This window comes from Lathamus discolor, chromosome Z (genome assembly GCF_037157495.1).
Source record: "Lathamus discolor isolate bLatDis1 chromosome Z, bLatDis1.hap1, whole genome shotgun sequence".
Taxonomy (NCBI): Eukaryota; Metazoa; Chordata; class Aves; order Psittaciformes; family Psittacidae; genus Lathamus; species Lathamus discolor.
This window is the reverse complement of record NC_088909.1, coordinates 36,337,679-36,356,444: the sequence shown is the minus strand read 5'-3', so window position 1 is coordinate 36,356,444 and position 18,766 is coordinate 36,337,679. Positions and strand designations below refer to the sequence as shown.

The window sequence follows — 18,766 nt, the reverse complement described above, 5'->3', positions numbered from 1 at the left end:
AGGCATCTATTTAGTGAAGTGGTAAAAAAAACAAATTTACTTAGAGAAAGTTATTGCTAGAACTTGCCTTTTCATTTCAAATTTAGTTGCACTGTATTAGCTAGTATCAGTGAGATACAGGGGAATTTCCCACGAGAATGAGTAATCATTTTCTCTTCCCACTTGAAAGCAAAGAAGACCTGTAAAAGGATCTGAGATAAGATCCTGTTGAGAACAAATGCAACTGCTGGTTTCAGAATATTTGGCAGGCTCATGAGGGGATTTTTTTTTTTTTTTTTTTCAATCTCAGTATAATGATGGGCACACTCATCAGAGGTGCTGGCAGAGAAGAAGTAGTGTCTCTCGAGTCATACTGAAACCGACAGGTGGAACATGTTATGCTTATATCAAAATGTTCAGTTTGGGATTAAATTTAATTTACAGAAGGGCAGTATCCTGTTTATTCCAGACTGCTCCTACAGTGTAAAACCCACCTGTGGGTTTTGCAGGCTTTGAAGGTTTCACGTTTGGCATGAATTTTCCAGATGAAGCCTTTCTCACATTTAGTCTGTAAGGGACAAGAGTATAGAAGAAGGCAGACTACAGAACATAGCTCTTAAGTGACGCCAAGCTTTCAGAGAGCAGTCTCAGAGCTTCTTTTTATTTTACTTTGCAGAGCTAGCAGTCATTTTAAAATCACCAGAGAAAAACTCTGAGGGCTGATGAAGACAGAAACCCCTCCCTCAATGCTGCAGCATGTTCTCCTCTCTAAAGTGAGGTACGCATAGCTGCACCAGCTGGGAAGTTGCATAGGTGTGTGAAACCTCACAAGCACAGCTGTGAGCCATACTGGGGAGACTGTGCTGAGTAGATGCTGCAGCACAGCCGACTGCAGGGGATCCCCTGGCGGTGTTCAAGGCTGGGTTGGACAGAGCCTTGGGTGACATGGTTTAGTGTGAGGCATCCCTGCCATGGCAGGGGGGGTGGAACTAGATTATCTTAAGGTCCTTTCCAACCCTAACTATTCTGTGAATCTATGATTCTATGATTACTGTAAGCCAGCATTGGAAGCAAAACTCAGGGCTTGACCTGTAGGCCAGTGTTGGCAATTGGGATTTCTGCTGCCTGCAAGGAGTTTGTCATGGGTTTTCGTAGGGGAATTGATTTGCTGTAGTTTGTGGGTTTCTTGAGTCCCCAGGAACATTTCATAGTAGGAACAGATCCTCAGAGATGACACTGGCTGGCTATGGAGTCAGTTAGCTGGTGAACTGAATGAATTCTGGGAAGGGAGTAGGATGTGTTTGTGAGAATATGGTAGAAGAACCAGTGGCTCTGGAAATATCAACTCTCTGATGTTGTTGGCATAATGGTCAGCTGAGCAGAGGTGAAAAGTAAGAGGAACCCTTTCTTTCTGGTTTTGTTTTCATTTTTTTCAATTTCTATAAACTTGTTTGTAATAAGCAAAGCAAGTTCCAGGCGTGGAATATCTGGGAAATGTGCCAATGTGTAAACACGCTTCATTTCTATAACGTTGATGACTTGAAGTTGAGTAGCTTGGATTCACACTGAGGATCTCACTTCAAATTACTGTTAATTATATGGCTGATGGTAATTTAGTAAATCCACTGGCAATACACTGTGACTTTATCATAATACTGAGTAACAGTAAGACATTCAGGTTTTACTTAAAGGCTTGAATGAAGAAAGTAGCAAGAATTTTCTTTTAAATGAGTTGTTTTAACGATATTTACACAGACTTTGATTTTTTTTTTTTATTTTAATTGTAATCTTACATTTTAGTGAACTGGCTACATGATTTGGTTCAAGATTATCCTAATTACTTAAAAAAAAAATCATTTATAACAGCAGTAATTACAATAGACACTTTTCTGCTATATGCCTCATGCATCAATTGCATGAAAAGTGCATGAAATCCATGGAAAGAAAATAAAAACACTTACGCAATGGAATGGACTCATATCTACGTTTTTTGACAAATGCTATCTGATCATCACGAAGTCTTCTGTCAAATTTCTCTAGAAATAGACCTTATAGCAGCCTTCCAATATCTGAAGGGGGCCTACAAGAATGCCAGAGAGGGACTCTTCATCGGGGACTATGGCAACAGGACAAGGGGTAACAGGTTTAAACTTAAACAGGGGAGATTTAGGTTAGGTATAAGGAAGAAGTTCTTCCCTGTGAGGGGCTGGCACAGGTTGCCCAGAGAAACTATGGCTGCCCTATCCCTGGCAGTGCTCAGGGCCAGATTGGGCAGGGCTTAGAGCAACCTGGTCTGCTGTTAGGTGTCCCTTCCTGTGACAGAGGGTTGGAAGTGGATGATCCTTTAAGATCCTTTCCAACCCAAACCAGTCTGTGATTCTGTGATTCTATACTCCTTTCTGAAATCTGTAGTAGGAAAGAGAAATTGATGCAGAAGGCTGTTGTATCAGCAAATCTTGGAGAAAAGCAAATTAAAGACAGGAAATCTTTCTGGAAGAAATCCAGAGCAATTTATTTTGGGAAGTTACAGCTTGTAAAATCAGTAGTGGGATCTTAAGCGTCTCAGACAGGTATGGTATATTTGTTACTGACCAAGTATAGCAGTGACTGGAAACAGTTTTTTCATGGTGTGAAACCGGTTTGTGGGCTTGGCAGAACTCCAGTCACATCTGATTGCTGCTAATTGGCATTTTGTTTGGCATTGTTTGCAGTGGAGCTAGAGCTCAAGAGGATATGAAAAGTGAGCAACAGCCCTTCTTTAAAGGCGCTGTTCCATTGACATTTCAATGTGTGGACTCCTGTGTATTGTTTAAGTGTGCTTTTCATATTTAATAGACTTTGTAAGGCAATTTATCATTTCTGAGCTCTACATTAAGTTGTAATGCAGCAGGTGTTTTTCTGTTCAGTCACATTCTTCAACACATGCATGTGCTTCAGGGAATGCTTTGTAACTGTTAAAAGGTTTTGTGTAATTTCAACCCTGAGAAGTAACTTCTGCCTTCTTATTTTGCTAGTCATTTGCTATTATTTGTATGAAGCTTGGCTTTTCTGATTGGTTAATTCAGTGATGGCTTTGAGATTTATTATGGCAAAATCAATAGCTTTTATACCTCATTAATCTGCTCTGGTTCATTGCATTGATCAAATTTAAGGGTTTGTGATGGATATTTTGTATAATAATATCTAGAGGTGAGACTTCAGATTGTATTGATTAAATCAAAAGAGGTCAGTTTTTCTTCTGTATAATTGAAGTTAGTCTAACGAATGACATGGCATTGAACATGTTTTACTCTATCTACCTGAGACAATATTAGATACTATTGACGTTAGAAATCAAGGGGAGTTAATCACAAGTTGAAAGGAGTTTTAACCTGTTCATCAATCCAGTGGGCAAAGAGCACCCTGAACTCATTCTCAGGTTCACAGGCTACATTTTTCAACATCAGTTTCGGTATCAGTGCCATTCATTAAATGCTCCATGATACAAGGCATAGTCTTCATCATGGGATCATGTTTATAAATTTTCCCCTATTGCAGGAATACAGAATATAATATTGCATAGCAGGGAGCAGAATGTCCCATAGTTGTGGCTTTTTGTCTTTTTTAGAGAAGATTTAATAGGTAATAGAAGTTGTTAGAAAAAGGGCTCTGAAGACTACAGATTTGTGGAATAGATGTTCTGGGGAATAAGCAAATTGTTCCAGGGTTCTCTGAGTTGACAAAGAGGAATTTAGCAATTTGAGTAGGTCCTTGCACTGTTGTGTCCCTTGTTCCTTAATATGCATAGTGGACACACTGCATTTTATTCTTATTCCACCTTTTTTTTTTTTTTTCCGAACATGATAGCGTTTGCATTGTTTTGAAAAGAGAGAAAATTCATTAGCTAGAAAATTCATCAGGATTTTTTAAACAGAAATATGTTTACTGGGTGTTAAATGTAAAAGCAGGTACTCAGTACGAAAGACTAGATCTAATGGTGAAAGCTAGAATTAATGCATGTTTCTAGCTTTAATTACACCACTCTAGTAACATTATGCTGCAGTTGCTGTAGGAAAAATGCTTAATGTAGGAAAAATGCTTAATGTAGGAAAAAAGTTATAGGAATGCTTTCATAAAACTTTAAGAATTCTGAAAGGTTTTGAAACGTGCATTTTTTTTATAAATCTGAACCAAAGTTACCTGTGTGTTTCAGAGCACTTAGCAATGTCGTCCAGTCAATCTGCTGCACATAACTCTTATTGTAACTTGTCAGTAAGACTAAATTGTTCTTTTTTCCTTACTAGTCTGAATTGTTATCTTTGTTTAAACAAAAGATTTTTCCCTGTTCTTAATTTGATATGGCTTTCACAAAGAGGCATTCGTGATGTGGTTGAAGAGGCTTATCCAATCAGTCCCTCTCTTGTTCCAAACCAAATTCTTTTCCCACTCCATTTGCCCATGTTTGACATGGGAGATAGCTTTGCATGTGGTAATTTTTAATGAACATTTTGTCATGCCCTCAGCAATCCCCAGAAGAGGTCAGAACCCCAGGACACAGTTTGACAAATCATGTAAGTTCAAGATTAACGTGATCATGTGATTGTGTTGTATTGTATGTTATTTCAGTGACATGGGTATGTATTACATCAGTTGAAACTGAAATCTAAAATTACTTAATTTCTCTTCTCATAGCTGAAATATAATCTGTGTAATTGCCATCGTGTAAGAGATATTTAATAGTTATGCAATAGTAAAATTATTGGTTTGCATTTATTAGAGGATTCATCATTACTGTGCAGGACATTGGTCAAATTAATTTCTTGGCAATGGAAACTGTGCTGACCCAAATCATTATCAAGTTTTCCTACGAAGGAACTGCTTCAATAGCCTTTTTGAGAATTCAGTAGCTTCTCTGAGACATATAGATAAAGGCTGTTTCAGGAAAGGAATAGGACTGGTGGAAAGTAGACTGCTTATTTATCACACTGCTCAATCTCTGTTAAAATTGCCCCTGTGGGCCAGGTGGAATCGGACTCAGTCTTGCGTTCTATTTCTCAGTTTCACCTCCAGCAATACAAGACATCCCAGTATGGGCTTGTGTCTCTGCCCTTTAGCTTGAGGCTGACCTCTGGTATCAACCCTGCTGATGCCAGACCAAACATTCTCCTAGGAAGCTAGCCCACCATCACAGTTGGTCTAGATTAACACCTAGGTCCATAAAGTGTGCCAGCAGCAGGGAGCAGTGGTGCTGTCTTTTGTGCCTCCCCTGAATGGTGAAGGAGCTGCAGAGGATGAGTGGAGAGGAAGGATTTTCCAGCAGTAGTTACCATTTGGGACAAAGCTTTTTCTTCAGTGGAGGAAGAAGTTCTGTTTCAAACCCGGACTGTTCATGATGTAAGTCAAAATACAAGCTTAGGCTATAAGCATCCTAATAACTTGAAAATCGTAGTGAAGTAAAATACTGGTTTTCTATGAATGCCAAATCCTGGTTATTTTTGTTTTGTTGGTTTTTTTTGGTTTTTTTTTTTTCTATACACTATGTGCTTTCTTTTGTCTGTCACTTTGCCATACTTTTACTTCCTGTTTTGCCTTATTTGCCCCCACCTTTACATATATATGTTTCTGTGTGTGAAAAGGTTTGGTAGGTGGTCTTATTAGGTGGCAAAGGTAGTTCCTTCTCTAAACCCAATAAAATATTCTCTTGCCGTCTCCAATCTAAATGTGATTTTTATGCTCCTGCCATTCATCTCTTTGCTTAATCGCTTCTGTTTAATTCCAGCTAATGCAAATAATCTTTTCAGAGAAGGAAATAAGCAGTATTTAGAATATATAAAATATATATATATAAAAAAGCAATTGACTCTCTCTAAAATGTACTTAAATTTCTAGCCCCATTTACATAAAATGAAGTTGCTTTCTATTGCTTATTTTTATAACAGTTTTGTTAGGATTGGTCCCTGTGGACTTTCCAGAATGGAAATTCAGCGCTGCTTTTCCCGCCAAAGTTTTTTGTTTACACTGTCAGTACTCTTAACTTTTGTAAGTATTATTTGCTTGTGTTGAACTATTGATTTGGGACTGAAGACATAATGGTGCTCCAGTCTTTAGTCTCTAAAGATTTGCATAGAAGTCTGATTTGCTTAACCCATTACAGTGAGTTTAGAGATGTTTACATATTCCTTAATGTATGTTTAATCACGAAGGAAAACTGTACAGCTCAGTACTTATAAAAGTTGTTGGTCTGAAGAAGTGTGTTCATCTGGAAAAGCAGAGACATGTTTTTGATTGAAGCACATCAGCACAACTCCATAAGCAAAGCAGCTCAGTGCCTTTCCCCCACTATGCTTAGCATATTCACATATGAATCAGTGATCATGAGCATTAGCATTCTCAAATTTTCTGAATATATTGCTCTCTTCAGTCATGAGTGCCAGAGGACTATTTATGTTATCACTATCTATTGGGTAGGTCTGTAAGACTATATGATAGAAGCATCCTTCAGTCAACAAACTGTCTTGCTCAGAAGAGCTTTGCTTGGTATTTTGTGCCTTCCTACTTCGTCATAAAAGATGGCCAGATACTGAAAGCTTGGACTTTCACACAAAACCTGAATAGCACAGAAAGGATAGAGCTGAACTGTCTTCTAGATTATACACAAACATAGTTTATGAGGTTCCAACCAGGTATTTCTTACCAATTGTGTTGTAGGAAATGGGGAGATACTTGTGTAACAGGAAGGCATGGCATTAATGAAAAGGTGGTATGAGGAAAGACTCATGTTTGATTATTTGAATAAAACCCAAAGAAACATTAAGATATCTTCCTATCTTTGTACATAAGGGGCAATACACACTTGCAGCCCAGAAAGGCAGACTTCTGCATAAAAACAAATGCAGCCAGCAGGTCAGGGGAGGTAATTCTGCCCCTCTACTCCATTCTGATGAGACCCTACCTGGCGTAGTGCATCCAGCTCTGGGGCCCCCAGTACAAGAAGGACATAGACTTGCTGGAGTGAGTCCAGAGGAGTGACACAAAAATGGTAGGAAGACTGGAACACCTCTCCTATGAAAAAGATCTGAGAGAAGTATGATTATTCAGCCTAGAGAGGAGAGGGCTACAAGAAGACCTTATTGTTCATTTCAGTATTTAAAAGGGACTTACAAGAAAGGCAGAGAGAGAATTTTTTCCAGGGTCCCTAGTGAAAGTACAAGGGGCTGTGGTTTTGAACCAAAAGAAGATAGGTTTAAATTGGACAGAACAATGCTTTATGATGAGTGTGGTGAGACGCTGGCACAGGTTGCCCAGAGAAGTTCTGCATGTCCCATCCCTGGAAGTGTTCAAGGTCAGGTTTGATAGGTATTTGAGCAACCTGGTTTAGTGGAAGGTGTCCCTGCACATAGCAGTTGGAATAAGACTAGGTGATCTTTAAATGTCCCTCCCAATCCAAACGATTTTGTGAGTCTGTAATACATTGAATTTTGTATTTTGACCCATTATCTGTATTGCAACAATATGTATTGTCTGTCACAGAAATAAGGTAGACATGGAACACCCCTCTGAGAGATGTATCTCTTTTCAGCAAACCTCAGGGAGGAGCTGATTTCCCAGAAATGAAAACCTTCTCTCCAGAAATCTACTAGCTTTCGTAGTCTGTAAAATGTACTCAAGGTCTGTTTTATTGCAACTTTGCTATGGAACTATGTGCACATCTAGTGCATGTGTGATCTCTAAATAAATTATTTACAACTGGCTTCTTCTAAAATGAAAGCATTTTTTGCTCTTAAAAATGGTTATGTCCATGAGTTGAGGGAGCAACGCTTTTCAGCAGAGTGCTAGAATGAGTGTCAGCAGATGACTTCCGTGATTCTGAAGCAAGGCTAAGTGTCTGCATTGCTGTGCAATAGAAGACTAACCACGCTTACTGTCAAAAGGTTCAGTGCTCTTTTTGGCGTAAATGTATTCTTAAGAGCCGAAATTACTTCTGAAAAATATTTTTATGTGTATTCTTCGCAATTTTCAGGAGCTACCTAAGTAAGTAGCCTCTACTTTCTCTTCTGTAGTGTGATGTATCACAAAGAATATCTCTAACTACCCAAGCAGCAGATGAGTGTTTCCAGCATGTTTTGAGAGCTGGAGGAAAACAACAGTCTGGGCAAACTCTGCTATTTTGGAGCAGTAGGGAATACTGACCGGTGGACAGAGATCACAACGTTGCAGAAGTAACAAGTGCAGCCTTATGTAGTGGAGACACATGAATAATTTCTGTGGCTTAAAAGTCACTGTGAAAAGAGAAGTGATTGAAGTGATGTCCCAGAAGCTTGAACACTTTGAGAAAGGAGGAAGTGAAAAGAAGCTGTGAAAAGGCCCATTCAGATGTTTGTGTGAGAATGCTGGGTAGTTAAACATAGCCTGAAGAGAAAGGTGTCCCACGGACATCAGCAAAAGGTTTGCTCAGCAAAGTTGTTTTAAAAGTTGTCATGAATGGTGAGAAAAGCATGAAAATAAAGAGAAGATGCATCTTTCCTTACAGCTGGAAAAATACTGTATGACTAATCATAGATGACAGTGAATAAATGATCTGGAAGACCAGTGATAAGCAGGAAAAAAAGCTTATACCAAAACTCAGCAATGAAAGTGACTTTGCTTTCTGGAAGCTATTAAGGGAATTTTGAATGGAACAAATGCACACAAGACTTTGTTAAGTTGGTCTTAAAAATAATATGTCAACATTAGATGATGTTTATGCATTCCAGCTTATCCAGTAAGCTATGAGAAGATGGTTATTGTGAAGTGAGTAGAGGAAATATGGTCATGATGATCCTTCAACCAGTAATCAGCTATTACCAAAGTTTCACACATGGTGATCTAGCATCAGCTAGAGATTTACTATGTGCAAACAGTTTTGCATACTGGCATACATGTTTAGGGAAACAGCTTGGAGTTTTATAAATTTAAAATTTTGGTCATATGGATTAACTTTAACTCATATTCTCGAGTGCCTTGGTCATGACAGCAGTGAGCAGGGTGCCAGGTACCTCATTGCTAAGCTTTGCAGAGGTGTGAATAGCTTGACCTTCTCATAGCCCTCTGAGAAGAGCTTGGTCTTGTAGTTGTGTTCAGAAGTGTTTCTGTGCCTGTTAAAAATCAGCTTTCACGCATATATGGTGCTATTTTCTTCCAGAAGTTAGTCAAGCAGATGGGATACAATGGCTCTCATTCTTCTTTTGTACTGCAGCTTGGGGTACAGCACTTCCAAAGGCTCAAACTTGCCTTTCCCACCATCTGACCAGGTTGAAGCCCATGTTTTCTGCAGTCATGCCCTTATCGTGTACTGGGAGGTTTTCTGGGGAAAGGGATGTCATCTGCCTGTCCTGCTGGAATGCTTCTACTTGAAAACCAAAAAAAGGGGGGAATTTTGAAAGTCCATGTTTATGAAGGGAGAATCAAGGACTCTGCAGCATGGGCGTTTTATATTTTGAAACCAATGATGGGTTAACATACAGAAATACTGTCATTTATTTGTCAAGGGTTGAAATATGGATCTTTTCCTTTGCATGAATGCCTTTATCAAATGGTTAAAGAGATTTATTCATCCTGTGATTTCCTTATAAATCTAAGTCAATAATACATATTTATTAGTTTGTTTATTTATTTATTTTTAAGGTGAAAACTAAAAGAGCTAGTATGAGTTCAGTATGGGCTAGTATTCCATTAGCTTGGAGATATTGCGGAAGTGGGACAGAATTTGAGGCATGTTTCCGTACCCTGTTAATTACTCCACAAGGCTTTCTCCTCCATATACAGGCCTTACTGCCCCATCCTTTCAAATATTATATAGGGCATGTTGGTTATGTCTGCAGAAGATTGCAGTTGTTGCGCCAAAATATTTTTAAGTATGAGGAAAGATTTCATAGGCTAACTGGTGTTCATTTTAGCAAGTGTTTCTTAATTCACTGGCAACAGAAGGGCAGTGTTATGCTGTATTTTGATACTTCTTCATCCTTAGCAGATCCTTTTCCTGTTGAGGTGATTATTCAGAAGCTGATTAAAGCCTCTCTAGGTGCAGATCATGCTAGAGCAGTGATGCAAAGCAGAATAGTTTCCTACACCAGGGAAGCTTAACTGTTTTATTTTTAGACAGGTAAAAGTGAGCTTTAATATGTTCTTATTTTTCCATAGCCGGTATAGACTGTGTTAAAATTCTCTGCAGTGGTGCTGACACTGAATGGCAGGCTACTGGCCGTGCTCTTATTTATCTGTGGCAATGCAAGGTATATAACATGACTGTGTTCACCATTGATATCATGATATTTTCTTTGTTTTTCTAAGGAAAATTGCCAGGCAGACCACTCTTTCGCTTGAGTTGTACTTGAAATCTGCTTTATTTAACATTAGTGAATTAAGTTAAAAGAGTGAATTAAAGTAGAATTTAAAAAGCTAAGTTAAAGTAGTGAATGTTAGTGAATTCAGCAGATTACAAGTTTGGGGAGTATTTCTGCTCCTGATAATGTACATTATTCCTTTTAATGAAATGGCTCTTGTGTATGCTATTTCGAAATATTGTACATGGAAAGCTATTGTACATGCAGACACTCAGCAGTGTTTCTGTGCTGGGTGTCACACTCTCAGTGTTGTTAATGCTTAATTCTTTCACAATCTAGATTCCTTGTTCAGCCTCCTGTCCAAGGCATATCTCAGTCAGAAAAGGAAAATTATGCATTTTTATTCATATGTTCACATAAATTGATAGGGAGTTGAAGGACTCTCGTATGATTTATGTGATTAATCCCACTGAAGACATGAAAACGTAAGCAAAGTCTTTATTCTTTGCCAGCGTAAGGAAGTTCTTTGAGCTAACACCTTCTAGAGAAAGCAGATGCTGGTCCTAGAACATAAAATGTGAGTTTGTGTAGATCCCTCCACAGCCTGTGGTCTTAGCAGTGGCAGGTGCCAATGAGAGGCTTATTATAGAGGAAATGTCAAGTGTTTACTCTGTGATAAGTGCTTTCATGGTCAGCAGCTTGAAGATGAAACAGCTTCTCCTTGAGAAGGAGCTTCATCTGCACCACTGTGTTTGTGAATTTTAACAACATGTGTCTTTTTAGTCTGTTGGCCATTTTGGTCATGCAAAATATTCTGTTGCCGTGAATTCCACTGTTCAGTGGCATATTGTATAAAAAAGTACTTCCATCTGCTTATTTCAGACCTACCATTGAATGACTCCACCAGGTCCATAGTTTTTATGTTGCAGTGCTTGTGTTAAAGTAGTAATTGAATCCCTATTTGCCACTTTTATACACTACATAATTTTGGAGCTCTTTGCCGTGTACCTTCTTAGTTGTCTCTGTTTCAAGCTACTCTGTTTAATCTCCTCTCATACAGAAGTTATTTTATTGTTGTGACAACCTATGTCACTTTTCTCTTTGTTGTCCTGTTCTACAATATGTTTTGAGGAAGTATTTTTTTCAAGACAATATGCATCATCTGACTTCTTCCACTGACAGAGACACTCAAGTAACACTGGAATGTTTTGTCTTTTTTTCTCACAGTGTTTTGCTTCTACCTTCTTATTTATGCTACCATTTTAACTTTTTAAATATCATATAAGATTTCTCAGAAAGCTCTTTTTAAAATATTCCCTCCATGCAACGGCTGTAAAAGGAACAGAATTTCAGTGACAGGCAAGTGTGTATGATTGAGTTTGCTTGTAAATCAGCATGCCACGCAATGAACAGATCTTGGTATATATAACCTTTGGAGCTATTCAGGTTATAACATGTATGTTTCCTCAGTTTCAGTCTTGTCCAGAGAAAGGAGTTAAAAATCTGTTGAAATATGTCACAACCAAATTCTTATTTCATTTATACTTAGAAATCCTGTCAAATTTGTAGCTATGGCAAATAAAGATGTTAAATATGCTGGCTTGTCTGATGGTTGAATGTAGCTGATCATATCAAGTTTTCCTTGTCTCACATGACACATATAATTCTGAATAGAATCATAGGTTAGGGTTGGAAAGGACCTCAAGATCATCTAGTTCCAATTCCCCTGCCATAGGCAGGGACACCTCACACTAAACCATCCCACCCAAGGCTCTGTCCAACCTGACCTTGAACACCACCAGGGATGGAGCATTCACAACTTCCCTGGGCAACCCATTCCAGTGCCTCACCACCCTAACAGGAAAGAATTTCTCCCTTATATCCAGTCTAAACTTCCCCTGTTTAAGTTTGAACTCATTACCTCTTGTCCTATCACTACAGTCCCTAAATGAGGAGTCCCTCCCCAGCATCTTATAGGCCCTCTTCAGATACTGGAAGGCTGCTATGTGGTCTCCACGCAGCCTTCTCTTCTCCAGGCTCAACAGCCCCAACTTTCTCAGCCTCTCTTCATACGGGAGGTGCTCCAGTCCCCTGACCATCCTCAAGACCCTCCTCTGGACTTGTTCCAGCTCTTCCGTGTCCTTTTTATGTTGAGGACACCAGAACTGTACACAATACTCCAAGTGACCTTAGAAAGCATGTCTCATGTTTTAATATAGTCAGAAGCCATCTATTCCACAGTAGTAAGAGTTGGCATTAGAATTCCCCAGTATCCATCTAATGTAATGACAATCAGCACGAGGTGTTGCATGTAGTAGTCATTGTAATAGGGTCCTGTCAGAAGATCATTTTAATGTTAACTATCCTTAAAACAGATGTCTATATTTTTTATGTGTTTATTTGAATTTAATTTTTGTCAGTAGCTGCAAGAAGTCATTATCTGCCAGCAACATGCTATGCAATTAACAGTTCTTCTGGAAACATACGGATAGTAGTACATTTCATTCTTATAAGTGTAAAAATATCTTGCTAGGTATGGGTGAAAATGTGGTGGTTTTGACTGTGGGTTAAACCGTAGGAGACATTTTGATCTGGCAGAAAGTGACTCAATACCTTTAAAGACCAAAACATTGAGGTTCCGTAAACACTTAAGGCAAATGTAAGTGTCAAAGCAATCTTTTAACAATGGTTAAGGATGTAAAAAAATTGATTTAATCTCATATTCATCAGGGCAGACTTTTAATTACTTCAGTTTTCGGGTGCTGAAAGATTTTTTTGCTCTCATATTCCTTTCTTTCATGGTTCCTTTCAGTTTTCCAGACCATTACAAATCATATCAATATACTGCTCACTTGCAAGGCTTAACACCAATATACAGTAATTTGTAACTTGTACTGCATTGTAACTGAGCCCAGTGGCAAAAATTGGTTGCAATTGTTGAAGTGTTGTAGCCAGTAACTGAGGGCAATCGTTTTGCCAGAAGGTTACTTCTGAACAAAGAAGGAATGTTTTATATGACATTCTGTTCACGCCGTGGTTTTTATTTATTTCACTTTATTTCAAATTTCCTTCAAGCAAGGTTAAGTAGTTTCAGGTCAGCTGGGGTTGAGAAAAGATGGATGTTTGTGAGGACTGAAAGAAAGTAAAATGTTATAAAGAAAATAAATATGTTCAAATGTATATTTAGAATTCCAGAGCTCTCATGAGAGTTTGTTAACATCAACAGAAACAGATTTTTACTTTCCAGTGTAATCCCATTGATTCCAGTGGAGGTACAGCACGTGTGTGACTGGAGGTTCCTCGCAGAAGTTTTCCATTTTCTGCTTCTTTACTTGGAGTAGAAAGCCTTCTTACTGCTTCTGGGTGGCAAAAATTGGCATGCAAATACGTCAGATTACAAACATGTTACAATATAGGTGTCCGTGGTTTGCCCTGTTAACTCATATGCACTTTACGACCAGTTCTAACCTCCACAAGCATCTCTGAAGAAGTACCACTTTAAGATGTTTTGCCAGCTTTTGCAGGCAATTCTCTGTATAACTTACATTTCCTGTTTGTTAAATTGTTGTGGGTGTTTTTTTTTCTCAAATCTGTCAGGTTTATTTTGAATTTTCAGTCTTACCCTCAGTAAGTGATGATAGGTTTCAAACCAGTTTTTCACCCAGGTAGTAAAAAATAGTATTTTACTACAAAGTCACAGGTGTTAGCTTGCTTTTAGTTGTAGGAAAATAATCTTCCACAAGAAAATGTAAAAATCTTTTTGTTTCTAACACTAGGAATTAGAATTTATTGTTTGTTATCAGTGTGAATAAGAGCAGAACGTGATTTATCTGACATAGATAAGTCCCTTTTAAAGCGGTAAAAGAACCTTTTATAAACATCCTGTACATTGTGTATGAGGGGAGAACACTGCATGTCATATACGTGAGTGGAAGCAAGGTTTTCGGCACTGACTCCCACAATATTCTTCTATCCAGGTTATGATGCTGTACTGTGGGTGACTGGATTACTAAGTGGGTCAAAGTCTAGCTGAACAATTTGGCTGGATGCATAGCCTAATGGGAGCCTTAGGAAATCCAGTAAGGACAAATACAGAGTCCTGCAGCTGGGAATGAGTTAACACTTGCAGCAGCACAGGCTAGGGGCTGACTGGGTGGCAAGGATCAGCTCTGTTGGAAGGAACCTGGACATCAGCGGGACCTTGATAGGCTGGAGAATGGGGCAAAGAGAAACCTAATGGGGTTCAGCAAGGGCCACTCTAGGGTACAGTACAGGTTGGGGCTGATCTACTAAAGAGCTGTTCAGCTGAGAAGGACCATGGAGTATTGGTGGATGACAAGTTGACCATGAGCTGGCAGTCTGCCCTTGTGGCTAGGAGGGACAAGAATGTCCTCAGGTGCCTTGGAGCACTTTGAGAAAGAGATTGGACTAGCGATCTGCTGATGTCCCTTCCAGCCTGAATAACCCCATGGTTCTTGTAAAAGTCATTACTGAGATGTTCAATTTTTATAGCTATGTCTCAATTTGAAATCAAATTATTTTGTTTAACACATAAGGCTTTCTCCTTTACCCTAGTTTTTATTATTATCTTAATAGAGATAATAGACTTTGCCAAAAATTACATTTTTATACGTAGAATGTTAAAACATGCAAGTCTTCTATTCATGGTGTGGAACTACATGTAAGAACTAGCTTTTGGTAAGATAACAGCATTAAAAAGGAAGGAAAAGACATTTTCTTTAAGCCTAAAGAACCAGAAAGTATTAAAATATTCCTGATACAAACTGTTTCTTGACAATACTTATCTCCAGTCTTAACAAATACTAAAAGATGTCTTTGACTATTTTCACTTTTGGATGTAACAGTGAAACATGTAGATGATTACTATTTAAATTTTAAAATCATGTTAGATCTCTTTGAAGTGTGTCTGCTCAGTAGAAAGAAAGGATTGTAGAAAGGAGAACCATATTGGACTGGATGAAAGAGGTCTAAGGTTTGTGCCATGACTGACTATATCGTATGTCTGAGGCAGGTAGAAAGCTTTTGGAGGCAAAGATGGTTTCAATTTGTGACAAGGAGCTGAGGTGAGAATGGGATAATATCAGATCAAAGGAGTAGGTGCAGAAGGGTATAGTTATAGCTGCTCGAGTTGGCTGAGCATACCTTTTTGTCATGAGAAAAAACTACATACATGAACTTGCCTAAAATAACTAAGTAATGAACTAGCCTTTCTTTCATTTCAGACTGACATGAAACATGATACACTTATTTTGTCTGGGATGCATACATTTTCTGCATAACAGGTTACAACGTGAGGGAAGCAACTTCCCACAGGTCCATTTGACTGCCATTTCATGCCATTCAATGTTTTGAAGAGACAAACCAGACATGTTGTTACCTGCTAGGAAGACTGTCCTATAGCTTCAGTCAGATCTGTGCAGTGTTGAGTACAAAACAAAACCTTTTCAAAATTATTAGCTTAAGATTTTGCTTTTTTGGAGACTTCTGTTAGCAACCAGGAAGCTTTGCGTACTTAACCACAAAGTAATTGAAGCTTCGCTTCTGTTTACTTCACATTCTTAAAGTGTTACATGTATTGTTTCCATTTACTTTCTATTTAGCAAGCAATCTGTGAAGTAATCACAATCAGATACTCCGTGTAGGACTGACTTGATAAAGTGAATTGGATACTGCAAGAGGTCAACATTTATAGCAAGAGTCTGTTCCCTGATCTGGTTGAGGATTTTAACTACAGTTTTCTAGCATTTGCAGGCGCTGTGATTTCTTGTTAGGGTTAAAGCTTCAATTAAGAAACTTAGTTGGCCAGGTTTTCTTCAGCTTGGTGTCAAGTTTCACTTCTCTTCTTCTAGGTGGAATAAAGGTGCGCCAAAATGGTGTCATCACCTATAATCTCAGTTTAGAGAGAAAACTTTTGCTTCTATTATAGTGTAAAAGAAATGCATAACAGATAAAATAAGTTTACAGGATTTATTCACATGAAGTTGTATGAGAGTTACTTAATGTACTTTTTCTTTCTTTGCAGCTATTGGCTGACAAACAAGGTCCACATTAAACGACCCAGCACTGGTCTTCTCATGTATACACTTGCCACCAGATTTTGTGATGAAATTCACCTGTACGGATTTTGGCCATTCCCAAAGGATTTACATGGAAAACCAGTCAAGTACCATTATTATGATGATCTGAAGTATCGGTACTTTTCTAATGCCAGTCCTCATAGGATGCCATTAGAGTTTAAGACATTGTATGTATTACATAACAGAGGAGCACTTAAATTAACAACGGGGAAATGCATACAGTAATAAAGCCCGTGTAAAGTACAAGAAGTACAGTATACACACCTTGTCATAAAGATGTTGTGGAATGGCAATCAGATCCCAGTGAAGACATGTTTCAATACCCACTAAGCCATCAGAAAAAGGAATTTTATCAGAAGTACATAACCAGCTATTATACCTGTAAAGTGCTATATAACTAAGCTATCTTGACTGCAAGGGTTCAAGTAAGTGCCACTTTCACTAAGAACAAAGCTTGAATGTATGCTCAGTAGTGTTTACAGGTTCCAGTGACACATTCATCATGAACTAAAGAAGAAAAATACGACCTTCTTACAGCTGACTTGCTTCTGTGGTCAGGCAGCCCTCAGAAGAAATCCCCAGTGGATGGAATTTTTCTTGAGCAAATAAATGAGGCATTAGCAAAAAGCTCATGATGGAATTGAGTAGAGAAAGTGAAGTCCATAAGATCAAACAAATCAGTAAATACCTTCAGTCAGGGGACTGCTTGTGATCTTGTATTATAATCTCAGCTTTTGTTGCTGTTTTTTTGTTGCTGTTGGTTGGGTTTTGTTGCTTTTAAGTATTTGAGCCCTGAAAGGATTTTGAGAATGTAATTAAAGTATGTATCTTATGGAATTGTCTTAGAAAAAAAAAATCATGAGGGTGGGAGGGTGGAGGGGAATGTCAATCAAAAATCAAATATTTTATCATTATTGTGATGCATCTTGCTGTCACACAACCCGTAACATCCCAATTGTTTTTCTGGCTACCACTGTCAATGCCCACTACATGGAGACAGTCAGAGGTCATTTTGATCCATTTTTAAAGAGTAGTTTTTCTGTTGTGTTCAGATATGAAAACATATGAGAAGGTGCCCTTATTTTTGGTCCCAAAGATTACGTTTATACACGTTATTTCTTCTCCTTGAAGAAAGAGTATAGATTTATTATGATGTTTCTTTGCTGCTGAAGGGAGCATATTCTTTTTGTTGTTTAAATTTTTTAGTTAAGCATCTCAAAGCAAAGCTGCTTTTCTGACTTTGCATGTAGAATTTCATTCTTCAGAAATATCTGCACCAGTAAAGAAATTATTTCATACATTCAAATACATATATACATACACAATTTTTGTTCCTGATTTTAAAGGAAAATACAAAGTCTAAAGGAACTCAGGTGACATTGGAACATGTCTAAGGAAAAAAAAAAAAAAAAAAGAGACCTAGCCAGTTAAATGGAAAATAAAAGAACTGAATATCAAGCAGTTCTTTTAAAACTTAGATTTCTAACAGTGTTGAATGATACTACTCGTTTGTATCAGCTTGATGTTCTGATGTATAATTGAAATAACAGAGCTGCATTATCACACAGTGATCTTTCTGAGCATCATTCCTGTTTATCCATGAAATCACTCTCTTATTTCAAAAAAGAGAATAAGAAATTACAGGAAGGTAAGAGAGGGTAAAGTGTCAATGCAGCATATGCTAACGTAAAAAACCTGTCTGCATATGATATGTTTTGGTGCTAATGGAGCTGGTAAATGAAGAACACCATGATTGCACTATTTTCATGTCAGGCTAGGCTAAGGAGAAAGCATTCAGGTAAAATGTATGGGTATTTTCTTTTATGTTCTTAGCTCTATGATAGGCCCTCATCTCCAAATATGATCTTCCCTGTACCTGTTGAATTTTGAACTAACTTGAGCAATTTCATATGTAGCACAACACTCTCAAACATTGACTAGCTAAAAGTGCCATTTATTACCCGTTTTTCCTCTCAAGTTCACCTGTGTTTCATATGCATGACGAAAGGTGTGTGATTATGCAAATGTGGTAGCTAAATTACTGCCTTGCAGACAGTTTTTCAAAAAGTTTTTGGGAAATAGAAAGTTATTTTGCTGTATCGAAGACACAGTAGCATCTTTCCTAATTCACCAATCTTTCTCACCCAGGAGAGTTTACTTTGGCTATATGCTAAGGTGTAGGATGTGACCCTAGCATCATCACCACTGAAACCAAGACATCATGAGAATCTGTACAGCAATACAGACTTGAATGTGTTTAGTTTGATTTTAGTAAGCCAGAGGGTGTTATTTGTACACTGTGTATACTTAAGAGTTTAGGACAAGGTTCTTTCCTTGAAGAAAGGTGAGAATGTTCCTGTTCTTTCTGTTAGGGTTTTGCTGCTGTTG

At 38.1% G+C, this 18,766-nt stretch overlaps 1 protein-coding gene across 1 annotated transcript in view; it reads left to right on the top strand.

Annotated features, from left to right (window-relative positions):
• The window catches only part of ST8SIA4 (ST8 alpha-N-acetyl-neuraminide alpha-2,8-sialyltransferase 4), a 50,657-nt gene extending 32,712 nt beyond the window's left edge, over positions 1 to 17,945 (top strand). The window contains exon 5 of the mRNA XM_065662017.1: positions 16,324 to 17,945. Coding sequence (XP_065518089.1) covers positions 16,324 to 16,603 — 280 coding nt within the window. The 3' untranslated portion in view covers positions 16,604 to 17,945. The remainder of the gene's footprint in view (positions 1 to 16,323) is intronic.
• The last annotated feature ends 821 nt before the right edge of the window (positions 17,946 to 18,766 follow it).